The following is a 26,596-nucleotide window of genomic DNA, read 5'->3' as shown; positions in this document are numbered from 1 at the left end:
ACTTAAATTATTTAAAATGCATGTATACTGCTTTTGAGACTGTGCTTTATGAGTCTGTGAATCAATGAAATAAATAGAACATGTCACACAAATGAGTGTGACTGATGATTCTCTTATGCTTCTGTTACTCTGAAATTTCCAGCTTTTGGGGGGGGGTTGTGGATTTTTTTGGGTTTTTTTGTATTTGTTTGTTTGTTTGCGTTTGGTCTTTGTGGGTTTTGTTTGTTTGTTTTTGTTGTTTTGGTTGTTTTTTTGTTTTGTTTTTGTTAAACTATCTGGAAATGTTGTCCTTATCTAATCAAAGAATTTTTTATTTGTTAGTCTTTATCTTGAGCCTTTTAGGTGTAGAGTTGTACTGTAACATGTGTATACTTGATTTCTTTTGAGACGTTTTTATAAGATGTCATATGCTGATGGATCTGTTCTGATTTCTTTTGAATATTTGCTTTTCAGAATATTGATCTCCATGCACTGACTGGTTGGATACCTGAAAGAATTGCTATGCACTCTGACAATCAAGCTTTCAATAAAGACAGTACTTTCAGAATGCTTTATCAGAGGTAGATGTTTGTTCTTTCCTAAGTAATTAAAATGCTTGCTGTGTAGTAGGTGCATTACCACTGTAAAAGCAGTACAGTCATCACAGATCCTTTGATAGCATTTTGGTATTGCTACAAATTGTGCTTTATAAAATCTCTATATACTTTGTGGAAGAAGAAAAATTGAGGTATTGGTGGCTTTGATAGAACAGAAGAGTAAAATATTGTGGAATTTTGATTCTCTACATATGAAGAAAAAAAATAGTAGCCCTTTTCTTGATGAAGAAAATAGTTTCAAGCTGCTCTTCTCTGACTCTGTGTTCTAACATACAAGTTAAGTGTTTAAAAGCTCACACAGCTCCCCAGAACTTATGCACTTATCTGCTGTCCTTAGCAAGCAGATACAATATAGTATTTCTAATCATATCACAAGATTATGCCCCATTAGTAAGTGTCCTGGAGTAGCAGCAAAAATCTATGAAAACTGCAATATTGGTCTTCAGACCTACCATAACAGTTGGATTTGATGGTCTTAAAGGTCCAAACTAAATGATTCTATTATTCTACTTGTGGTGAAAGACATAGCTGCAATTTATAAATGCCAACTGTCAAATACTTGGATTTCTTTCAAAATGGTTTTGTGCAACCAGTTTCTTATGTATTTCAGTGCAGTAGAGGGGTGTTATTCTGTTGACTGAAACATCTGCATTCATGATAGAAGAGCATGACTCTTTTGACAGTGCTTTTTCAGTTGGTTAGGAGCTCTTTAGATGACTGTCAACAATTCTTCGGATATTCCAGCACTGTAATTTGGAGGTGTGGCTGCAGTTAGAATGGTATCTAGCCATTATAGCATCACTATTGCTTACCTGTGCTAGACTGAAAATGTTTTGATCCATAGCCCAGTGACTCTGTACACTGTCTGGGGACACTGAGTCTGTACTTGAATTCTAGCACGGGCTGGGAAAAATGCTAGTGTTTTTTTTGAGAGTAATAATTGTAGCAAAATTAACAATTGCTATTCATAACACAAAACTTGAGTGTAAACACCTGCAGAAGTATAGAAGCACACACTTCTCATTCTTCAGGTTTTGGGAAGCACCTTCAGAATCCTGGGGGTGTGACAGCATTAGTAATTTACTACATGCAGTGATTGGCTAAGAGTTGATGAAACCACGTTTGTGCTCAGCTGAAGATCTGTGAAGAGTATCTTTAAAAAGTGACACAGGTTGAGCTTCAGGTTGATAAATGCTGAATTTTGCTTATAAAAATATGAAGTTACATTAAAAAAATAATTTTTCATTTAAGTCTATACTTAATTCTGAAAGAAAAAAAGTTCCACTTTCTTAAACTTTTTCAGGAGTGATTTCTGCTGACCAAAAACCAGGGGCATGCTAATGGACAGTCTGAAAACGTACTAGAACAGTGTCTGGCAAATGTTAGTTTGCAACTTGCAAGGTTTTAATTAAGGTATTTTTCACCTCTTTTTGAACAGATTTCACAAGGGAGATGTCCTTATTACCACAGCAACAGGGGTGATGTCTGAAGAGGAAGGAGAAAAATGGGGTTTAGTTCCAACCCATGCATATGCGGTCTTGGACATAAGAGAATATAAGGTATCAAATAAAACTGAAGGTGTTTTCAGATGCCTGTTTGAAAACTCCAATGGGTTTCTAGGTTTACCTTAGATGGGTAGCTACTGATTTTTTTCTCTAATGGCTAATATAGTGTATTTTGTCTTGGTCTCCACTGGGAAATTTCAGAAAACTTAATGATGCTGTCTTTTCTTTAGCCATTGGTCCATATAAAAAATACCTTGAATATGTAAAAATTACCCTGACAAGATGAATTTTATTTTATATTTCTTTAGGGACTTCGATTTCTTCAGTTGAAAAATCCCTGGAGCCACTTACGTTGGAAGGGACGATACAGTGAAAATGACACAAGAAATTGGACTCCAGATTTACAAAAATACTTGAACTTTGATCCAAGAACAGCTCAGAAAATAGACAATGGTAATAAAGTTTGAGAATTCACTATTTTTTCCAATAATACAGATCTTTGTCGTGTACCCTTGTAGGAAGGTGGAAAGAAATGCTTAAGCGCAAGGAGAGTAAAACAAATACTATGAATTAAATAGTCCAAAAGTTTAGGAAGTATTTCTGTATCTAAATCTGTCATTTCAGGTTTGACTGAGGTTTAAGTGATCCAGACTGTTAAATATATCTCAAATTCACTGACAAGAAAGTACCTCCTTGTTTATGTGTTGCTGTCTCAGTATCTGAGTGTGGGGGAGTTCAGTTCAAAGAGAACATGCTTTTTAATACATCATTGGACTTTCTGTGGGGTTTTCCCTATGACATTAGCAAATACGTACAACATGCTTACCGTAATCAGTATTTAAATTAGTCTTGCCTGTACTGGAGGTAAGTGGGTTCTTTCTCCCTTGCATTACATTGAAGATTTGTTTATAGATATATTAATTATATACACTCTATTTCAGGTTGTAAGATTAGATTGAGATCCATCTTTGAGACAGTGGCACTACTATGTCCCTGCTCAGAGAAACCACTTGGAATGATGCCCAGTGTTGTCCCTTCTTTCCTAGGGAGCAGCAGAGTATAGTATCTGGAAAGTCAGTGTGGGTTTGGAGGTGGAAGGGCAGGTTGCCAATAGTTTAGAAATTCTGCAGTAGCTGCATTTTACTTTCGGAAAGAGATTTCTGCTTTTTACTGTATCCTAGTTGCTGTCTGCATATCTCTATGAGGGAGCCCTTTTGTTCAGTACCACTCTGTTTCTACAACAGTATACATCCAAATCCATTAAATTATAGCATTTATTGATAAGCCTCATGCAAATGCATAAGGAAAACTTTTGATTAAAATATAAGAATAGCAGCCCTGGCTTTGTGACAGTTATGAGAGAGTAGCTCATTAGTTATTTACCAATTCATTTAGGAAGTAGTTTGTTACATCTAGTAGTTAAAATCTTATATAAAATTACATTAGTAATTTTAATGGAGTTGCTTCTTCTAACTGGATTTGCACTCTGGTCTTACTTTTTGTGTGTAGCTATATTGACTGTTTTTTAGTGCAGCTGCCTATGTCAGAGACTTCAATTATAAGGCTGTTACCATTTTAAGAGTCCATTCCATTAGGAATCTATTGTCTTGCAGGCACTGTTGTTGGCTGGAGTTACAGGAGCTTGCAATTAAGGGAGCTATGTTGTAAAGGAAGTTATAAGGGAGAAGCAAAGGTGAAGGTGTTGTAAAGGTGAAGCAAATTCAGGGTGCCAAAGCAAGTGATGTAGGCATTGGATGAAATATCTTAGAAATACATTCAAACATACTCATATGTTGATTGAATACTTGATTGTGCTGGATGATTACTGAAGGACGTTGTTGAATTGCAGGAACCCGTTTGACTATGTCTTTTTTGTTTTCAGAAACCTAGGAAAGGGGAAGGCAGGTCAGAATCACCTAATGACGTCTCTTTCAACACAACAGATCCTCTCATACCTTCTGCTTAGTGCTTGAGAATGAAAGGCATTCTGACAGCTTCAGAAAGTTCTTGATAATAAGCAGAGACTAACTTGTTTTTTCTTGCTTTCAGTTGTTTGTTTAAATTTAGACATTTGAGCAATGCAGTTCTGCAAACTAAGTTTTGCAGAAATGTTGGCTAATATAAGCTGTATCATTTGCCAGAAAGAGACTTTTGAAAAACAAGTAAAATCAAGATATCTGCTAAGAAAACAATAACAGCATTTCCTTTTTAGGCATTTTCTGGATTTCCTGGGAGGACCTGTGCCAGTACTATGATGTTATTTATTTGAGTTGGAACCCAAGTCTTTTCAAAGAATCTACATGTATTCACAGGTTGGTCCAAAAGACTGAGATTTTGACACAAAAATTTTATAAGTGTTCTGAATAGCTGTTTCCTTCCTTCCATTCTTCCTAGTTACAGCTAGGAGGTTGAACTCCAACCATGTTCTTTTGAGCCTGATTTCGCACTTTTAAATTCTCAGCCCAGGCTTTCTTCTTGACTACTTCTGTAACAGAGTTGAAGCTGCAGTGACCTTTGTGATGTTGCTGTGGACCTAAAACTGCATAACCAGATTCTGACCTCAGTCCCACATCTACCAGAATAGAAATCAAGATTTTTGTGCAGTCTCTCTCTAAGCAGTGACCAGACAGTGCTTGAGTGACCTCAGTTTTATTTGGAATTAATTTTTCTGGCCAGTTGCAAGTCCGCTGTGCAGCATGTGTTGTCTTCACAGGTGTTCACTGAAGTCAGGGTGGTTTAACCAATTCTGTTTTTCACCAGTTGTAACTATCATAAGTAATCTTCCTTGCCACTGATTTTTTTTTTTTCTGAATGTGATACCCATCTCTTACCAAATCTCCATCACATTCAGTTTTTTGTCTCCCAGTTTGAAGATAAGTGTGTGTATCTGTGTCTTGGTTTTGGAAAGCAAGTGTTTCTTTACTTTTCCACTCCACTATACTGCACTTTGCCACTACCACAACTGCTTCTGCTTGTGTTAGCTCTGCACAAGCTCCTTCATCCAGAGTGTGACTGCTGAGCTTATCTGTAAAGGCTCCTTCTATCTTTGTGTTCCAGTAAAATACACTGTGGTGGTATAGTAAGATGAGGTAATGTGTATGCTAATGTCAAAGCTCACCTATTGGTCTGTCTGTCCTTATATTATTAGTGATTCTCATACCTCTGTGTAGGGAAATGCCTTAGCACAGTGGCAGTTGCCATAAAAAGTGGAGTAATGATGGTGATAATTTGAAGCTTAGTTAATGCAGCCTTCCACAAATACTGTTCAGTTTTAAAAATGTGGGAGGGTCAGTGAGACTTAGGAATAGCTGTATATGTTTCTGTTTCCATTATGCCACACTTTGCATTCAGTCATCAGCACTTTCTATTTTTTCAGATTGTATTTTCCTTGTCTCGATAGTTCATGAGGCACCAGGCAGATTCTGCAGTAGCATACCTCAAAGATTTTTAACACTTCCTGCAGGGCAACCTTCCAGACATGAAACAGATCAAATTTTAAAATAAAAATTGCCTCAATAAAAAAACTGGATGAAAAAATTTGGCAAGCTTTTGGAACTAACCATAGTTATAGATGGATTTCTGCAGTTACAGTAGCGTAGGTGTTTTTCATTTAATATTGGTGTATGCAATCATGACTATAATATATGTGTAGCTCAGGCTCCCTGAATGGTTCATTTTTTTCTGGGCTTTGTGTGGTTGCAGTCACCAGCCAGTCTGTTTGTATTTAGCATTTTTTGTTATCATACATGTATTGTAGTGAACTCATTTATAAAACAATGTTCTAAGATAATGCTTCTGATGAGACTGTATTCTGTAACCACTGTCATAGATTCCAGTAGAAAATTAGGCTTCTTACTGATAAAAGCTAGCTCTCTGTATAAGTAGGATTTGGAGTTAGTTTCAAAGTATGCATTAGTTTCTTACTCATCTAACACCGTGTCTGTATCACTTTCAGTACCTGGGATGCAAAGCAGGGCCCGGTGAAGGATGCTTACAGCCTGGCCAACAATCCTCAGTACAAGCTGGAAGTGCAGTGTCCACAGGGTGGTGCTGCCGTCTGGGTCCTGCTCAGCAGGCACATCACTGACAAGGTGCTGGGTGCTTATTCTGTAAACCTTTCTGTAAAGCTTTCTGTTATTGGTATATTACTACTCATGTTTCATGTTCAGGTGTGTATGCCTGCGTGTGTATGTATAAATTTTAAATTCAGCAGGTACACATATCTAAAATTGAAATAGACCCAGAGTAACATTTGAGCTAAGCGGTTCTATTCCACCATAGAGGTTCTGAAGTAACTTTGAATCCTGGGGCCTGAATAGGTTAAATTAGTGGCAGTTTATTTATTTCAGGCATTTTAAAAAGAATTGCATTGGGTATCTCAGTAAATATAAATATCAGATCATATTGTGCGGTGATCAAAAGGGATGGTAGAATGTGTATTTGTCTCTGATGAAGCATTTATTTTGTTTCACAGAAGTGTACAACTCTGCTTGATTTGTGTCTGGTTGGGTTTTTTTATAGGATGACTTCGCACACAATCGGGAATTCATTACAATGGTTGTGTACAAGACTGATGGCAAAAAAGTTTACTATCCAGGTTAGTGTACCTTAATTGTCAAGAAAATTATATTATAAATAAATGAGGAATTACAAAGAATTTTGTGGAGAGGAAAGGCATTTTTTACTTTAAGACTAGATGCCTCACTAAGAGGTCAATCTTATGAAATAGTTGTTTAGCTCTGATCACCTTCAACAGTCTACACTGAAGGAATAAGCTACATGTTGGAAGCACACTAGGAGATCTACATAGTCCTGCTGACACTTATTTTGCTGCAGCATTTTCTTTATTCTTCTGTTTATTTTGCAGTGGCAGTACTTAATGCTTAGAGGGAACAGATGCTGCGCTTCTATTTCTCTGATAGCATAATTATTTCCTACATTTGTGAAATTATTTAAAGGTCTACAGCTTCCACTAAATGAAAATAATCAAAGTTAATGGCTTAATAAAGTACCTAAGCAAGCTCATGAGATTCTGGTGAACACTTCAACATATTTCCAGGAATATTTAAGAAAAATACTTATATGTTCAAATTCTATCAAAATATCAGTCTTAGTCATTATATGTCAGATTCTATTCACCTTGAGAAGAAAGGCTTTGCTGTAGCTGGGAAAAAGCCATGTATGCTTTAGTTCAAGACAGATAGCAGGTCTGAAACACAGGCTGAGACACGCTGGTAAGCGTTGCACTGTTCACATCTGGTCTTGTTCAGTGAACTCTGCTGACCAATTTCCCTAGAATCCAAGCTGTCTTTCTGCTGAAAGCATCTGTTGAGACCTGACCAAATCATCACCTATTTTTGCAAGAGCTGATTTTGTTAAAGCATCTGCTTCTCCTTACAGCCCAAGACTTGCTTCTGGTTTTGCTAGTAATTGCAGCAGTGCTTATTTTACGTGTGTCTCACTGAAAACATTCTTAAGTGGGCAAACAAAACATGTTGTGTAGTAGAGAGAATTCTGCTGTGCTTGAAAGAGACAGTCTTCTTAGCAGGATCACTAGCAAGAACTGAATGATTCATATGTTTTGTCTTGCTATCCAAACTCTTTTTAAAACTTTTAATCTCACGAGCTCAAACTTGTTTAAAACCTTTTCCATGGAAATAGATTGGTCAAGCTGCAGTATTATCTTTAACCATCTGTTAAAATAAGATCAGAACAAAGCAGGTTAATCCTTTGGCAGCAAGGCCGAGATTTCCCATTCCTAAGCTTCTTATTGTTTTATATTAATCCTTTCCCCTCTCCCATGTTGCTTTGTGGAAGAAAATAAAAGGACCTGATCCTGGGCCTGTTGAAGTAATTGGCTAGATTTGGTCCTGCTTCACTGAAATTAAAAGAAGTCTGGAAAGAACCAATTAGAGGCCAAATAACAAATTACGTTGTCTAATTGTAAAAGCAAACATTTAGGATGTTTCTAAGTACCACATGTGGATTGGTACTGGGATGCAACTACATCTGTGCAATGATCACAAGGATTTGAGGAGAGAGAGAAAAAGTGTCTGTGATGTAGTCAAAAGAATTAACATGTTTTAAGTCTTGCTTACCCAGTGGCCAAAGATTTAGGCAGCATGCATTCTGGAACTGTCCAGCCAAGGGAGAAGGAACAGACACCTCAGAGATTTTTTTAAAGAGTGCTCAAACATTCCTTGTCTTTCTCATGAATTTCAACATGATCACATGTAGGTCTTATTTGTGACGTTAGTGGGGCATAGATAAGCAGTTCTTGCAAGTCTTGGGATTTGAGCTGTACTTTTCAAGTGCAGAATATGTGTTCTGTCATGTGTGATGTTCCTCTCCTGAAAAAAGCAGTTGCTTTTAAGATTATATGTCCTTTTTATAAGTCTTGAGGCTCTGTTGTTTTGAAAGCACTCAGGTCTGGTCACAGTCTAATCGTTGTAGAAGTTTACCAAGGTGGGGGATTTTTTGATCCGGAAGAGTGTTCATCCTTTTCTTTTTCAGCTGATCCTCCTCCGTATATCGATGGTATTCGGATCAACAGTCCTCATTATCTGACTAAGATAAAGTTGACCTCTCCAGGGCCCCATACATTTACCTTAGTGGTGTCCCAGTATGAGAAACAAAACACTATCCATTACACCATCAGGGTATGTGCTGTTGGTTTTATAATGAATGTAAGCAACTAAAAAAACATCCTTTATTTTTAAATTTTATTAAAAAGTGTACTTCTGGGTTCATATTACTATTTTGGGGAGGGAGGCTATGAATGATGGAGCAGAACCTCTGGATGAAGTTTTTGATAAGGTTCTCTGTTTGTAGTTAAGACAGCGTGCATGCGTTTAGCAATGAAATTTCAGTAATGAAATCAGCTGAAAAATACTCTCATTTCTTAGAATTAAAAAAATCTGTGTACAGGGAGATCATTGGCTCTCTGTGTATCCAAAATATGCCCATTTTAGATCCCAGTTAAGATTTAATTTTTTTTTTTTTGACTTCTCTAAGTCTTTGGACTTAGTATTTGGGTTTTTCTCTAACTGCTCAGTCAGGTGATGGTCAATGCTAGATATCTCTTTGTCACTTAAAAATAATGTTTCCATTTTGCCTTTTGTTTAAATAAAAACTAGGTAGAACTAAGTCTTGTTAGTCCCAGCACTATTCAGGATTTTGAGTTTGACACAGGATCGTCTGATGGTTAATATGTGCATGTAGTGAATAAGTATCTAAAAATGTTGTGTAAGCAATTATTTTTTTTTAATTTGTCATGATTTCATATGAAAAGTGCAAAGTGAATGTGTGACCTGCTGCTTCTTCTACAACACAGGTGTACTCCTTGTGCAAGTTCACCTTTTCCAAGATTCCCACACCTTACACCATTTCCAAGCGGGTAAGGAAACATTTTATTTTATGGGTCACTGGACAATAATTCTGGTATGGCTTTTCCATATTTGAGATGTACAAAGTTTTTAAATATATTTTTATACTACTTCTCCACCTTCACTGCAGAGTGTGTGGTTGCAGCTGTGCCACTGCAGACATTCTGCAAAGCCTTTGTAGAATAGACTGGCCTTTAGAACCTGTACCCTAGTAAGTCATCTCTCTGCAGAGATCAGACTGTGCTACAGTAATGCTACAGAGTAAAAACCCCACAAAAGCATTGATCGTCTCCCCTTGGGAGAATTGCATGATTTTCTTGGGAAAACTCTTGGCATGATGGGACAAAATCAGCAATGTCAAACCAAAGGCACAATAACAAGACTGTGACAAACATACTTAAGATGGCAATATCACAATACTTACAGTTCCTAAATTTTGCAAAGACATCTCAAAGGTCTGTAACCATTGGGATAAGCACTCCCATTGCCAAACAGGATGAAAGCAATATACCTATGGTATATTTCAAGTCGAAATGCTCCCCAAAAGTACAGCAACAGGGGCAAGAGTGAAAAACTTGACTGAAATTAAGTCAGAAGCCCAGGCAGTTTTGAGACCAGCTGCTGTTCATATTTCAGCTGTCAATGTGAGCTGCAGTTACACCTTCAGCTGAAGTATAAATATAGCCAAGAGCTCACAGGATAAAGTAACTTGCATGTATTTTCATATATTAGCAATTTTACCCCCAAGAAAGAATAAGCCAGCAGCTTTTAACTTTAGCTCTGTACCTACCATGCATACCCTGGGGAATCTACTATAATCAGAAGTCTTCTGTTCAAATAGTAACTTCTTCAGGAAGAGAGAAACAAGGGAGTTTGAGCCACAGTGGAACAGTCCATTTTCTAGGACACTTATGCCTGAAGCCAAGGATTGCATTACTTTGTGTGGTCAGGGGCACACGCTGGCTTGCAACAAGGCTCTTGAGTTCAGACAGTGTTCCATACCAGCTGTTATTTCTGGAACAGCCCCTTGAAGCTAGCCTGTTCTGGAGAATGGTGGGTGACTAGAGAGATTCCTGGGAACAGAGAGATGATTTACTTAGTTCTTCCAAGCAACCATTTTCCTGTATAGCTTATAAAAACTGGGCTTACTTTGAGGGAGTGCTTTAAGAGATCAAAAATGCATTAAAGATACCAGTCTGTTTGAGGAAGAACATCTGTTCTATGTTGTAATATGTTTCAAAAGAAAATTAAGTATGTGGAAACCTCCTGTTAATTATTTGAAGATGTCTGTCTAGTATTCAAAAAAAAAAAAAGAGGCATGTTCTAGCTATCCAAGGCCAACTCTGTCTTTAAGATTAAATACAAAAAGTCAGCTGTCTGTTTTTAATGCATCTTTTATGTTTGCTTAGCAGTCATCACATTTAAAAGCAAGCAGAGAACTAGTTCCAAGTTTACCCATAAAAGAAAGTTCTGTTAGATGTCCTATGCTCGAGTCGAGTGGTCACCTCTGATGCTCACCAAGACCTAGTGTGATTCCTGGAATTAAGTGTAGCAGAGGTAGAAAAGGACTGGAAAGCCTAACAGCACACAGAGTTTTAGGTTCCTGGGTAGCAGCATGGAAGGGGGAGAAATCCCCCTTGCTTCTAAACTTGCTGTGCTTCAGGGATTTGGACACTGAATAAAGAAATTAAATCACAAGGAAAAACGTTGCCCCTTGTTGGTTTGACAGAACGGGGAGGGAAGTAACAGGAGAAATGGATCACAGCTATAAATTTGTGTGAATGCCTGGCATGTCTTACAAGTCTAACCTTTCAGTTTAATGACTAGCAGGAGGAACTTGGAAACAGATGGCCTGTTTCTCAAAGTCTGAGCAGCAATTTTCCTCTTGCGCTTCTTTGTCCTTGCGGAATCTATCCTTATGGTTATCTTGTCACTGCAGTGCTGGTTCTCAGAGAGCAGAGAGGAGATGGACAGGGCTGGAGGCAGCGATTTTTAAAAGCAAAGGCTACACCACCATTACTGTTGTACTTCCTGTATGCTTCTCATTTAGCTCAACAGAGAACTGTCTGAGCAAAAAAAAAATAACCTGCATAGTCTAGCAGGCATGGGATGGATGGGAATATAGACCTGTCATAGTCAGAAACAGTCACTTGTTACTTATGTAATATAAACTGAAAAAGTACAGTACTCTTACAAGGGTTGTAAGGCTTTGATCAAGGGGGGTGGAGGATGGCAGTGAAACTGAATACTTAACATGGTCTTTCACTTCCCTTTATAAATTAGGAGAGCTTACTAAACTCAGTGACCTCTAAAGTGAGAGGAGTCTCTACTCTTGTTTGTGTGTTTATATAAGCAATACAAATCCTCGGGATGTATTTTCTGTACTTTTGACTTCTTTCAGGTTAATGGACAGTGGAAAGGTCACAGTGCTGGAGGATGTGGAAACTTCAGAGATACCTACAAAAATAACCCCATTTATCAAATCCAGCTAGACAAGAATGGACCACTGCTAATTGAACTACGGGGACCGAGGTTTGTAGACCATAAGCATGCATCAACACAGTGAGAGCATTACAGCTAAAGATAAAGCTTGGTCAGTGTCCTCTTGGGGGGAGGGTGGGGAGCTCACAGAAAATCCAGAAAACAAGGTATCAGAGTTGGCTTGAATTTAATACTATTTTTGTTTCTGTCTTCACCATCAATAGTGTTTTAAACCTACATGTTTACTACTGAAAGAAATCCTTGACCTACAAGGCAAGCAGGAGCCTTCCTTTCTCTATAGTTTTAGGGTCTGAGCAGAGCTAGGCCTTGCACAGAAGGGAAGAAGGTATAAAGGGCTCTTTCTCCCTCTTAAAACTAATTATGATCATAATTCCTTTTCCTTTTTAGTGCAGCTACTATGCAGGATACTAAACCCTTACAAGATCTCAAACATCTCTGAAAGTGCATTTACTCTACCACTAGCAGGCCAGGTATTGAATCTCAATGTCCTATGAAGTAGACTTATGCAGGTCAAATTCCTTTGACAAAATTAATGATTACTTCAAAATACCAGTATTCAGAGCTTCTGAATAGGAACATCTCCTGACCTGCAGTTAAATGTTTATCTTTTGCAAAGCTGTACAGTGGGGCCCACAAAATGGCAGCACTTTTCTATCCATCCTTCCGTCTTTGAGGAAACTCCTCCTCTCATGAAATGAAGATGAGTGCAGAGGTGTGGCTGTACTGTTCCATGAATTGAGCAGGTTTTTTTATGCATTTTTTTCTGTACTTGCAGATCATATTTGGGTAGTTTGAATGACAGGGGCAGTGATGCCTGTCACATGTGTTAACAGGTAGTAGACAAAGTGTCCCAAGTTATATTGCAACATGAGAAATTCCGCTGACATCACTGACACCAAGTCCTCCCATAGGGATCAGATCACACCCCAGGATCTGTGCCACATGGCACAGGAGTGTGTCTCCACAAGTTTAACTACTTGAAGTCTGCTTAAATGGAGAGGCAAGCTTCTATCAGGCATTTTCCCTGTAGTCTAGTTCCAGACCTGAGTTGTGTTCTGTCTCTCTCCAGATTCACTATTCATATCATGGTTTGACTTGATGTTTCTGTCACAAATGTAACAACACTTTTAGATGTCTTTCAGTTATACTGTGAAGGTTTTAATAAATAGCCCTCTTCATGGTAATCCTGATGACCCAGATACGTGATGTCTGTCATGTCACTTGCAGGCAATACAGCGTTGGCTTTGAACTCGTCACCGTCTCAACAGTAGGAGATCCTGGTTCCTATGGCTTTCACAAAAAGAGCAGTGGTGACTACAGGTAATAATACTCAATGAAATCTGTACAGAGGTTTGAAATACTTCAGATCTTATTTCTAACAGGTAGTTTTCTTTATCATAGGTGTGGATTTTGCTACTTGGAAGTGGAGAACATACTTGCTGGAGTTTACAACATTATCCCCACCACATTCCTGCCTCAACAAGAGGGTCCTTTTTTCTTAGATTTTAACAGTACTACTCCTCTTAAGGTGTCCCAGCTGCAGTGAGGAGACATATCTGTGCAGTACTGTTTAAGGAGGTGGTTTTGATCTGTCCTACAGGCTGAGAATAGGTGCATAACCCTTCCTACACATATGCACAAAAGAGAATTACATTCTAAGTTATAGCCAAAAGCATGGAATCACTGATTGCCACTTAACTGTGGTAGGCAGTTAGCTGTGGGGTTTGCTGCTATGGTACTGGAGGGAGCACTGTTCAACAGGCTTGGGAATAGGCTAAAATGCATATATTCAAATGAACCGGCAGAACTCAATTTATTGCAATTTTCCCACACTGTGAATCAAAGTCCAGTGATTTAGGAGAAAAATTAACATTGAAATTCCCTTCTCCCAAAATACAGGGTATATGGGTTAAAGATTTTATTCTTAAAAGTAAACATGTAAGAAAAAATATTCTTGTGTATTTCTGCTTACTCAGTCTCAGGACCAAATAGCTTTTACTACATATTTGTGCTGCTATCTTGAATGTTTTCAGCATTGAACTGGTTATCACCTCTAAATGTAAATTTACTACTGCTAAGCATGTAGTAGTCCATGTGCCAACTTATCTGGAATATGTATATAGGACTAAAGGAACTATTTCTAAGAGCTTCGCTCATGTTACATGTACTTTGAGAACTGTTAGTTCATATCTGTGTGACTTTAGTACATAAAACAGCACAAGGTTCTCTGTGGTTTTCTTCCTACTAGCTGCCAGACCTAGCTTGATCCTGATCAGCAGTAAGGACAGGGGGTTATCCAGCAGCAGCATACAGAGAATGCAGAATAGACTTCCTTGAGCAGGTGTAAAAGATTTTCATCTGAAGATCCCCACAGTCTCAGTTGCTGGTGGGGAGATGGGAAGCTGCCCACCATCAGAAACCCAGCAAAGAAATGTTTTATTTTCGTCACTTTTATAAGTATTCAGACTATAGGATTAGTTAAGCCTCTCCCGCTAATAAACCACAGCTGCAAGGAATGCACTTGCTGATTCCATTATACCAGACATTTTCGAAAAGGTACTTTTTTCTTTGTAAGTTGAAACCAGTGGGTGAATTGAGCACTTGGCCACTGTCATCAACAGAAGCAGGGTTAGAGTTTTTAAGAAAATAGTGGAAGTGGGATTAATGCAGAATGAGATTTTTCTGGAAGCCTCCTATATGTGCTCCTCCTCTAGATCTATATACATTGTATCTAAAGAGGATTCAAGATAACCAAGTTTTCAATTTAATACCAACGGCCTCACAGATCCTGAAATGCATTAAATTTTGTCTTTTTTACAAAATAATATTTGACAGCTGGGGGAGAGGATGGTTTTAAAACAGCCATGGGAATTTTGCTGCCATTCACATTAGTTTGCCAGTTTTCCAATCAAAACAGGTAGCATTTAAATCTTGCTTTAGAGCACAGGTGGCCATTGGGAAACTGAGCACACATTCTACAGGAGCACCAGAAATATCTGCGGGCTAAAATTACTCCCACAGAGGTCTGCTATTAGTCCTCTCCAGAAAGTACAAGATTCTTTTGTTTCATTTCCTTCATCAGACAGCTGCTTAACAAGTGTCTAGTGTTGAAAGGGCACTGATAGCTCATGCCTTTGAAAACATGTCCTGCTGACTGCAGTTCTCTCAAAGGCCATCTGGGATGGGAAATTTGGGACAGGTTTGTCACAGTGTGATTTACCTTCTTTTGCAGGGAAGTTTCTGCATGCGCACAAGCTGAGCAAAGAAACAGATTAGGTTCATTGTAGTTACCCCTTGGCTTCTGGAGTATGGGTCAAGGACTGCTTCATCCCTTATAAATGAAAATTTCATTCAGCTCACATTTTCCCTACAGATTTCTGTGAAGTTTTTAGCTCACGCTGAACCAGAATTGCAGTGGAGTCCTGCACGTATCTTATCACCTGTGACGTTAGAGGTAGTTAGGAAGTCCCAACTGAGTATCTTTTTGGCAGTACAAAATGCAGATGCCAGAACTGCCAGCTTTCAGTACCAAGTTCTTGCACATTCTCTGCTGTTTGAGATCAAGCTGGTAGACTTGCCTCGGTAAAATCTGTTGTTGTTCTTCACTAGTTGGTTTCTACTCGGCAGGGAGTTTTTCTTTCTTTTTCCCCCTGAGCACAAGCTACTGCCAAGCTTATGCTGCATTAAAGGAGCATAAGGCTCAGCTTCCATACTGTGCTGAACTAAAACTATACTGAACTAAAAGCAAGAAATGTACTCACTGTCTGGCATTAAGGACAAAGTATCCTGTCCCAAACAGGATGTGCTAATATTTCTTACATATACAGAACAGTCAGGGGATTTGGCTTGTCTCCATTTATGTATGGGAGTTAAGATAAGTGTCAATCTTATTTATATTGCACCTGCATAGGCTACTAGAATGCCATCACTGTGCATTTCCTTTAAATATAGGACAGAACACTCAGGTGGACTATTTAAGAGGAACTACAAAATATTCTTATAAATTCTAGTCTACAGATTCTGGTTGTGGCAAATTGATTTTGCAACGAAGTTTTCTTGCCATTTTGTCTTAGGAAAAAATGTTAGTGTAAGCATTTATTATTTGCTTTAATATTTTCTGTCAAATATATACTTTAATATTTTTTCCACAAATAAATCTGGAAAAATTATTGGAAAGTGAAGATTTTAAGACAACCTCAGGCCACAGTCTAAATTAAGCTTTTCTTTTCCCTATACTGTTTAGCATTTTTTGATCCGTGACAGAGAACATGAAGTGCTGGGTTATGCAGCAAGACTTCTGGAAAGGAGTAAGACCTGTGCACGCAAAAATTTAAATAGCTGCCCAGCGGAGGTATATTGGATGTGTTATTTTACTTCCAGTTAGACAGTCATGCACCTTAAGTCTTCTCTGCCTCTAAACATACAATTCAAGCTTTTAAACATTGAAATACAAGGCCTCAGCAAGCATCCTGCACTCATAAGTTGATTGTCACACGGTACAGTTCTGAACTACGGCCAGAGCCACAGATGAGGGGGTAACTGATGAAATGGAGGCCAGTTGCTGTAAGGGATTTTAAGAGCATTTACACATTTTCTGATTCATTAAGGGAAGACTGCTACAAAGAAATGATTTTTAATTCTCTGTCAGCAGTGCAGAGGAATAACTGGATATAGCCTCTTCAGAAGTTTTAACATTCTCTTTACTTATGCATTGCAAAGCCTTTTCTGTGTATTCCTTTAAAAATCGTACTTTAAAGCTCCATACAAGACCCCATGATGCTGCTGTTTATAGCTCAGGTTGAGACACCCCTCCCAGTTTATTTTTTTTCAGGAAGACACAGGTTAGACCTTGGTTAATCCAGTCCCTTAGACTCAGTGCGAGGTAGTACCATGGATGAACAGTATCAACAGCTTCTATCCCATCTGCCCCGTGAGTCTGAGTTCAGTCCTAGTCTCCTGCTGCAAGTGTCATGTAACTATTTTGTACAGTAATTATGCACTTAACCACACAATCTCCGTGGTGTTTGAACAGCCAGCTATTTAGAATTAAGTTTGTGTACATATAGTAGAGGTTTTCACTGCTTCAAAAATGACATTTAAATTGTTTGACAATACCAAAGAGAAGTAGAATTCCTAGGTTAACATTTGCTTCATACATTCTCATATCAGGGCAGCTGAAGTGATCACTTATACTTAGATACAGCAGAGGCTTATTTTTATACCCGTGGAGGCAGCTACCATCATGTTACACTTCAGAATCCATTAAGAGCTCCAACAGAAAATTAACTGGAGAAAGCTTGTTCATTTGCTTGTAATCCATAGCAATGTTTGTTCATTTAAAAGTCTGTCATATTTATAATTTTGGCTTTTATGAAGTTTAAAATAAAATGAGTTTTCCATTAATTTATTATAGACACACAGTTCTGCCTGTTTGCTTGTGTGTTTGAAGGGTGATTTACCTGCTAAGTCTGGAGGTCGCCAAAGGAAGAAGGGTGCAGCACGGTCTTTCAACAAATCTCATGGAAGTGTGGTGTAAAAGTAAGGGCAGAGTGGGGTTCCACACACTTTTGTACTTCCTCATCAATGATTTTACCCTGCTGGGAGCTGAATGCAATCAGGACATAGCAAGGCAGTGCACACACAACTATTTTTATATCCTGATGGAACACAAAACTAATTCATTGCCTAAGTTCAGGGAGTTTGGGTTTATAGTCGGAACTGGCAAAATGAGAGGAAATGCGATAGCAAGAGAGGTCAAAAAAAAAAACCACCCAAACTGAAAAAAGAAAAAAAATCACCACTAAAAAAACCTCCAAACAACCTAGGAAAATGTAACCGGCGTTGGCTGGGAGGTCTGCAAAAGTAAGATTCAACCACAAATACCTCTGCAAATTTTTCTAACTGAATACAGCACAGACAATAAGTCAGCTACAAAAGTTTAAGTAAAAACATTTAATGCAATGTGGCACTTCTTACTGCTTTTCATTTCATATTTAATACTGCCTACCCCAGCTTTTCCCCAAGTAATGGTCACATCAGAAGTTGGAACCACAGACTTCTTTCCTAAGCATTTTTTGGGCCTAGGAACTGCTGGCAATGGAAGATTTCAGCCTTCAAGTCTTCGGAAGATGTGAACGTATAAATGTTTAAAGCTACTACAGCATAACAGTTTTAATGTGTTGAATCTGTTTTTTATGAAAACAGGATTCTTTACCTCCAATTCTGCATGGCCTTACAGCCAATTTCAGCAGCATTAGGTACAGAGGTGTTGTGTAACAGAATACCTCCCTCCTTCAGCACACTAAGGGATTTTGGAAAACCTGACTAAAGCTCTGGTCTTGTGGCACAGTTCAGAATAAAAAGTGAATCACATATGCAGAAATTCAGGAAGCTGGAAGGAGGCAACAGTTGCCCATGTACCTCAATGATGATAATACCAGAGTTACTCCAGCCTGCAGTCTTCAGCTGGAAGTGGATATTTGGAGACTAAACTTGCTGCACGAGAAGATTCGGTTCCTAGAGCTTTAGATAAACTTCACTTGCACAGACTCAAAATGTGGAAAACAAAAATGTTTACTGTAGTGTGAAGAATTTTACATTAACTTTGAGAATAGATACACAAGCTGTGGCAGGGATGAAATACAACAGGACTGCAAAAACATAGAATAGAAAATACTTTGGGCAATACTAAAATTCCCATCAAATTAACAATATAAACTGACATTTTAGATAAAATGGTGCTTTCAGAAATGCTTAGTCACCAAAACTGAAGAGTCCTAGGATTTTTTTACTACCACTTATTAGCATAATTATCAGACACTACTACTGTCTAACAGCTGCTGTCAAAACATTCCCCGTGCCCTTTCTAGTTTTATTGAACACTTTTTCTAGGGCATACTAAAATCCCAAGTCCCTTTAACAGTTATAAACCCCCACACAGTACAACCTACAGAGAAGCTTAAGAACACATTGTCAATCTACACTGGCAATTCCTTTTCTTCATGCATATTTCAAGGGCGAATCCCTTATCATAGCTGTCTGGAAAACATCTATGACTCCCATTTTTGAGGGGAAAAAAAACCCAAACACTTAAAGTGCTGAAAAATAATACTTCACTTCTCAGGGGAGGGGAAGGGCAAGGGGCCAATCAACTCTTTTTGGTCACTGGAATCACCCACAGAGTCCAAGCCAGACTCACAAAGGTGTCTAGAAAGGGCCTACCACTGCTGAGCATTACCATCCCCTTTCTGTCATCTGTCTGTTTTATAGGCTTTTATAGGCATGACTCATTTTATCCTTTCTGTGAGCACCAAGGGAAGAGTGAAGGCTTTCAGACCCCACACATGCAACAGCTTTCCTGTATACAAAATATTTCTACAGTTTCAGCATAATACAGACAAATACAGATGTTTAAAGAATATGCCACTTGTACTCAAGAGATCAGCTGTATCTAAAGAGCATTTCATTCTACAAAACCAAAGCCAAACCGCTTTCTGCAAATGTCTGGCTTGAATTTCAGACCCCCGACTGGCATGAATTTACACGGGAACATTACTAGTTATTGCTTCAGCCAGGCTGCTACAAAACAATTTACAAAGTCTGTGAAATATGAGCACAGCTTAAACATTTGATAACTCGTCCAGCCTACAAAGGGTTTACTGAATAAAAACTTCAGCCCTCCACATCAATTAAACTTCTTAGTGCATTTTTAAATTCTCAAAGTAAACGCTTAAGATTTGGCATATATTATTGGCACAACGTTCTTCAAACACTTAGAAGTTCATGTATAAATATTTAGACTCCCATTAATCAGGACAGGGCACAAGAAGGACTCAGCCAATTTGGGCAGCTTTTCTGCCCGCGCATATTCCCTCTTTGATTTTCATGCACTGAAGGGAGAGCTGCTTCATTCGGTTATCCAAAGTCAGCCCTTCAGTGGAGCTGCTCCTGGTGCTGCTCCTATTCTTGTTCACTCTGTCGCTCGTCTTGTTCTCAGCCCCTTCTGCCCTATCCCCTGCAAAGAAAGGATTAAACTGGATGTTAAACCCAGATTTCATTCTGCAAGTTAAGCTTCAAGCAAGTGTCTCTGCAGTTTCCTTTGCCAAAGCGAGCAAAAATTACAGGAGCAGGAGCAAAATGTTGCTTGTGGACTGCATCGGCAAATTAATCAACACAGCCTTAGGCTGGAGCACACAAGAGTGATGGTAATCCTTTAGTCTGAATTAGTCAGCTAGGGCTGGCAGAGCCTGCAAGAGGTTCCTTTTGGCACATTATTTTTTGTGAGGTTTTTTTTTCCCCTGGAAAGCAAAATTTTCAGCGAGACAATAATTTAAAAAAAATAAATAAATGAATTTCAGATTTTCCTTCAAATAAACGTACCATCAGAATCCCACTGAACACTTATTTCATGAGAAACCTCCACCCCCTCCACTAAGACAGAACTGGGGAACATTTCCACCCAGGAGAACAATAATTAAAATGCTTTAGATGTCACTGTTAACTTTGAGACGTGGGGCCTTCAAGAACTGCCTTCCCCAAGGAAGAGGCCAGTGGGTCAGAGCTCAGTGAGCTGGCACACACCTAAGGGAGCTGAGAAGGTTTTCCTGCTCCCTTTTTAAGTCTGGAAAACATTGGCCCAGGGCGTATCCAGCCGTGCATACCTCTTTCAGCTTCGCACTCGGGGGAGGACGCCCCGCTGCATTCACTTCGGGGGCCAAGGACAGGAAAGATCATCCCAAACTCAGAGAGGGATACAGGGCTGGGCAGATCCAGGCTTCCAGGTCGTGTTGCAGGAGGAAACTGAGTGGGCACCTCACAGGGACTTGTAGGACCAGAGCTGAAGCTGGATACTGACTGAGTTTCTGAATCTTCTTCGGATACAAAGCTGCTGCCATTATCATCCTCAAACACTTCTGAAGCCACTGCAATGTTCAGAGAATATTCCAGTTAGTAATCGTACACCTTCACCTCTCTCCTGCACCTTCACAAGCACAGGCAGTTTCTCAGGTTTCCATCTTCTACTGCTCCTCATGCCAAGAAGCTCTTGGATTTTTACTGGCCCTGCTCCCCCTGCCCAGCTGGTCTTGTGCTCTCGTGGTCTTCACTACACAAGTTCGGCAAGGGCCTAATCCCCTGTATCTGCCTCACCCAGCATCATGATCCTAGCACAGACTCCTGGTTATTTAAGGCACTAATTAGAAAGACATAGCTCCCAGGGCAGATTGCTTCCACCTTATCTTCACACACTTGCAGTTAAAATCCAGGACAAACTCCCAAGATCTCTTTTTGGATGAGGATCGCCAAGCAACATCAAATTAAAAAGAAACCCCACCCACATATATTCTTTTCCCTGTTCATATTTGCTCAAATCTGAGTTTTAATTAAAGCAAACCGCCTCCGAGCTGTCTGGATTAAGCTGCAGGGTCTTTATTAGCAACCAGAGGAGAAACCTGTTAAAGAAGATTCCATTTTGTGCAACATAGGGGTGTACATTTTGCTAAAATTCAACACACTTCAGACATGGCTCATTGCAGGATGGGGACCTATGAACCAAAGACTTTCGCACACAAGTAGTCCCACTGGGATCAGAAGGTGCATCAGACTGTCCACAAGAGAAGTGTGTGCTGGAATCACACTGGCCTGAAGATGTCCTACAGAGAGCAAGACATGTCCAGTGATCTGAGGTTATCTTCAATTCCGCCTCCTTCTGATTCCCACCATTGCTAGTGAGGCTCAGAACCACCTTGGAAGAGCAGCAGGAGCAAAGCAGCAGCATTAACAAAACATCTCAAAGGAGAAGTTTCAAAGTAGGTCTTCTGTTACCTCGGCAGCCCAAGGTTCACATGCACCACTTGGACACAAAAGTGCCGACAGAGGCAGCCACCAATATGGTTATTGCCAAGATGTTCAGCCTCTTTCTGCTGGATCTACAGATTGCAGAACTGTACTTACACATTGCAGAATTGACCTAAAAGCTTTAAACATAAAATGGATAACAGCATTATCCACCTTCCTGAGCCCCCTCTAGGGCACTTTGTGCTCAGAGACAGTTTTTCTTGTGGTTTTGTGCTTTATTTTTAATGATGCTAAATACAAGACTGCAGAGTGGCCTTCTCACTTGCTGTATTTTATCAATATATGGTGAGCAATACAGATAACTATGCAGGGGGTGAAAGCAAAGAAAGGTGGAGAAAAAAGATGTTTCCAATTAGAGAGTCCTCTACTTGGCAAGAAGCACTGACATCAGCCAGTCTACAAGCAGCACAGCTCAAACTGTAGCTTACTTTTCACCATCTAAACTTACTGTAAAACACAGGAGCATCTGCAAGGGCCAAGAAACTCTTGCTGATGACAAGGTGTTTTGTTCAACTCCAGCAGACAGAAATCAAGATATAAAAGGACCTTGGTGGAAACCTCCCTACACATTACATAACTCATCTAGGCTATTTTAGTTACTAAGTCTGGCAGGCTGCTAGTCCTGCCCTGTTGTAACCCAGTTGTGTTGGCACTAGACACAACCTGAAGTCCTTCCACCTATATCAGATTGTGCAATTAAAAGAGAGGGATGAGCCCATGCTGCCGGTCCTTGCCTACAGCCTCAGCAGTGACCAGGAGAGCCAGCAACTGGTCGCTCTGAATTAAGTTTAACTTTTCTGGCTCTTTCTGCCCCTATATCCCAGGCCCCTGAACTCCTTCAGCACAAGAAAACCTTAACTCAGTTAAGCTAAGCCTTTCAGAAAGAAGGCCTTCTGCATGAGGAGGGGGGACTTGCAGGTATCCAAAGAGGCAATTGCTGCCAAACTCAGAAAGGCTCAACCTTGGGAATTCAGGGTGGCAGAAGATAAGCACCCACATGGAAACCCCACTGCATCAGCTGGCCCAGACACCGCACTCACTTCCAGCAGCAACTCAGGTCCCAGCTGCACAGTACTGAGTTGAGAGCTTCAACACATCATGCAAGAAGTCCTGCCAGTGCAGAGGTCAAGCACCAGCTCAGAGCTGCCTCCCAGCTCCCACGGCACAGACAGGCTTCACCACAGACCTGTAAGACCTCAGTGCCAGTATGCACCAGTGTTTATGGGGAAACTGCATTTTCTGCCTTTGGGCACCAGGGTTGTGCAATTATGAACTCCTGCAATCCTGACCTAGACTTTTCCCCGCAGAAATGGAGCTGAAATACAAATTAAATTGGAATTTGTGGGACTGGGCAGCAGAAAAAGACTTTCTGCATCAAGAATTGGAGAAAGTGTCCAGGAGGGAGGCAAAAGTAGGCCACATTCAATGGCCATCTATCCACTTTCACCCAGAGCCAGGATAAACACAAACTCTCAATACAACAGGCTTTGCAACACAAGGTCCCCATGTACCACCAGAAAGCAGAGGTTACCTAGCTTGCCTGGAGCTTGTTTGGAGCTTGCTGCTGCCACCCATCTCATACAGAGCCCCTCAGCACACTGCATCAGCATATTGCTGCTTCTTCACTTCCCTTGTTCACAGCACACATGCTCTGCTGAAATCACATCTTGGCAGAAGATCCTGCAGTGTGAAGGAGCTTATCCTTACACACTTCTCTGCAAGCATCACACCTTTCTGTAGTGCTGCAGCTGCACCTTTAGTTCCTCTGCCACAAGCCCAGCACTGGAAGACAAGCACTTGATCCAAAAGGTCTGTTTCCAAACAGCACTGCCACCTCAGCAACCTGGCCGAATGATCTGCAACAGCCTGAGACCACCTCAGGCAAGTCACCAACAGCAGCATCATTGGCTTAAAAATGCTCTGAAGTGTGTTAATTTTGCTCCTTTCATACAGCACTGTACAAAAAACAACAGTGATGCTATGAGAACAGCTGATGCACTTCAACTCATAACCCTTCCCCTCGAAAACTGGCTGTAAAAGAATGTAATCAACTTCTGTAATAACAAGACGCATAACAACTTAGCCACAGTCCCACAACAGCCAGCAAATTTCAAAACTGCAAAATACGCAGAGCAATCCTAATCTTAGCATTTCTTACGATGCCCATGGGATATTCCCAAGCACAGCAGTGCTCTGTACTCACTGGAGATGGTGTCAGACTCCGGTTTACTTGCTGACAGGTCTTCCACAGAGGTATTGCTCCCTTCAGCACCCACACCACATCCTCTGGGCCCCATGGCAGTGGACCTTCTCCTCTCATGAATCTCATCTGAGATCATCTCCAGATTTTTCAAGGCAGTCTTATACTCTCCCTTTGCCAGGGCCAGTTTTGCCTGCAGGTCATCCACTGTTTTCTTCAGTTGCTAAAAAGGAAGACAGGTATTAGACAGACTTTCACTATGAACAACGCACAGAACGCAGTTCCCTGTTACGTGTCCAGGGGACTTGGCTCTGCACAGGCAAGCTGGCACAAACCAGGGCTAGATACCATGTAGGCGATGGGAGAGTTTGGAATTCAAAAGCACCCTAGCACAGGCAGTGACACTTGTGAAGGAGACAACAGCAAGGCAATCCACAGGAGCCAAGGGCTGGGACTGCCTCTGCAGTGTGGTAATTGCCCCTGGCTGAGCACAGAGCAGGGCCCCCACTCAGTTAACGTGCAGGATCTCTCACAGGAATGCAGCTCTCAACAGAATGTCATTGCTTATTCTTGAACCTCCCCTAAGGTTTGCTGACAGCCCCTGTCTGCAGGGCACAGCAAGGCTGGGGATCACCCCTGAGGGGACTAAGCCTCACTCTCCACTGAGCACCAAACCCATCATTTCTGGTCACTAAACCTTCAGAGCAGAAAGTGGCAAGCCTCACACCCTGACAGCTATAATACAGCAGTTTCCGTGTCCCCAGGCACAAACACCACTCTAGAGCAAGGGCAAAAGTGTTGTACCCCATTTCCCAAAGGGAAAACACTGCTTGTGTGTCTGAGGCTGTCTCAACACTTTATATTGTACATTAAAAGCAGTCTGTGCTGTCTTTTGTATTACATTTTACACAATCACCTTGCTTCAGAAGGGCACTGAGCTACTGCCATGGAGAAGCAACAGGCCCCTTAACAACAGGCCTTTGCCCATGGGAAAAAGGGTATTTCTCAAAAGAGGCCTCCAGCCAGAAGGGATTATTGGGCTGGCACCCAGCAGGCAAGGGTTCAGCTCTCTGCAGCAACAGCTGCTGACCACAGTCTCCAAGGTGTTACAAAGAGCTGTTGCATCTCAGGCAGCTCAGGGAAGGGCTCACAAAAAAGATGTGGGACATGCATTGCGTCCCAGGCAAGGAATGGGAATCTTCTTCTAGCTAGGCTCCTACTGACTTAGCACCCCACTGGAGCCTTCCTGCACCCATGGCCAACAGTGCAAGGCAACATGCTCCACTTAAACCCTGTGCACATCACACACAACTACAGCACCAGCCACTACCCTTCAACTCAGAGGAGCCAGGCTCCTCGTTTTGGGGGCCATATGCAGCAGAAGTCACTCAAATAGAAAGAGAGTGATTCTTGCACTTGAATTTGTAGGGCTACTTTGCTCTCCCTGCCCTGGCAGCTCCAAGACTAAGGGCTGTAATAGCAGGGAGTACCATCCCATGAACAAGTGCCATGCCCACCCCAGGGCCACTGTGCCTTGCAAGGCATGTGCTATGCCCAAGCACTGACCAGACATTATTGCACCACACAGAATGAAGTGCAAAGATACTAAAAAAAAAAAAAAAGCCCTGGAAGCTATCAAGCCAAATCACAAATCCCACTTATGCCAAACCTCAATCAGAAATTCACATATGCATGATGTTTGAGTAGTACAAGCAGGTTACTTCTTCTGTTAATTGATCCAACTAGTAAACATAAAAGAGCACCCCAAGGACAGTTAAACAATCTGAAGCACAAAACATAGGGTAAAAAATGAAACAAAAACCCACAACAAACAAATGAACACCAGACACATTAAACTACAAGAAATAAACACAGCCAAACTGTATTTGTTTGGTTCTGGCAGCAAGCAGCAGGATTTGAACACTCTGATTTCACACAAGGAAACAAAGCCTCTCTTAGTCTTTTATCCTTAAAATGTGCTTAGCAAATTGCTCAAGAGGTTTTGAATTGGTTTTTTACAGAAACACAACAGTTGACAGAGCACTTTAGATGTAATTTCAGTATTTACCATAAGCAGTAAAGAGTTTCAGATGGATCTGAATTACATACGTACCTCCAGTTGGACATAGTACTTTGCCTTGAGTTCAAAATAAGGCCTGTGGAAAAACAAAGAATAATTGTTTACAATCACTGGGACTGACTGCAGAGTACTGGAGTGGGAGTTGCTCTCTTTGTAGCACTAACACAGCTATTTTGTGTATCACTGTAACCCCAAGAGACCACTATCTAGATGATAGGACACCTACGCGTGCTCTCAATGTCTTGCTCTTTCTATTTCTCATGGGTCTTTTGACCTAAATAAAAACTGCAAAAATCCAGTTTTTGGAGTTGACGGCACAATTCCTTCAGGCCTAGATTCTGCAAGATACTTAAAATGCAACATCCAGCTTCAGGTGTAGGCATCCTGTCTGCACCCATTTTCTGAGCAGCCCGCAGCACAGGTAAATTCCCCAAAGAAGGTAAACATTAGATTTCCCTGGGTTCAGATGTGGG

General features: G+C 40.5%; 2 protein-coding genes across 6 annotated transcripts in view; one reads left to right on the top strand and one right to left on the bottom strand.

Moving 5' to 3' along the window:
- CAPN7 (calpain 7) overlaps window positions 1-15,885 on the top strand; it is a 31,885-nt gene extending 16,000 nt beyond the window's left edge. For 3 of the 5 annotated variants that reach the window (XM_027675510.1, XM_027675512.1, XM_027675513.1), the window contains 11 exons: window positions 454-560; window positions 2,035-2,155; window positions 2,410-2,554; window positions 4,314-4,413; window positions 6,057-6,192; window positions 6,623-6,698; window positions 8,615-8,760; window positions 9,435-9,497; window positions 11,888-12,018; window positions 13,216-13,308; window positions 13,390-15,885. In XM_027675510.1, the coding sequence (XP_027531311.1) occupies window positions 454-560; window positions 2,035-2,155; window positions 2,410-2,554; window positions 4,314-4,413; window positions 6,057-6,192; window positions 6,623-6,698; window positions 8,615-8,760; window positions 9,435-9,497; window positions 11,888-12,018; window positions 13,216-13,308; window positions 13,390-13,534 (1,263 nt within the window). In that variant the 3' untranslated portion in view covers window positions 13,535-15,885. The remainder of the gene's footprint in view (window positions 1-453; window positions 561-2,034; window positions 2,156-2,409; window positions 2,555-4,313; window positions 4,414-6,056; window positions 6,193-6,622; window positions 6,699-8,614; window positions 8,761-9,434; window positions 9,498-11,887; window positions 12,019-13,215; window positions 13,309-13,389) is intronic. The other 2 variants (XR_003533014.1, XM_027675511.1) reach the window with 2 other exon arrangements.
- Window positions 15,886-18,768: 2,883 nt separating this feature from the next.
- The window catches only part of SH3BP5 (SH3 domain binding protein 5), a 52,634-nt gene continuing 44,806 nt past the window's right edge, over window positions 18,769-26,596 (bottom strand). The window contains exons 6-9 of the mRNA XM_027675514.1: window positions 26,157-26,199; window positions 24,047-24,266; window positions 20,649-20,909; window positions 18,769-20,002 (exon numbers count right to left, since the gene is read on the bottom strand). Coding sequence (XP_027531315.1) covers window positions 19,821-20,002; window positions 20,649-20,909; window positions 24,047-24,266; window positions 26,157-26,199 — 706 coding nt within the window. The 3' untranslated portion in view covers window positions 18,769-19,820. The remainder of the gene's footprint in view (window positions 20,003-20,648; window positions 20,910-24,046; window positions 24,267-26,156; window positions 26,200-26,596) is intronic.

The sequence above is a fragment of the Neopelma chrysocephalum genome, unplaced genomic scaffold (genome assembly GCF_003984885.1).
Source record: "Neopelma chrysocephalum unplaced genomic scaffold, ASM398488v2 Primary Assembly neopelma1_26, whole genome shotgun sequence".
Classification (NCBI taxonomy): Eukaryota; Metazoa; Chordata; class Aves; order Passeriformes; family Pipridae; genus Neopelma; species Neopelma chrysocephalum.
Note: the sequence above shows the minus strand (reverse complement) of the source record. Positions and strands in the feature narration are given on the sequence as shown.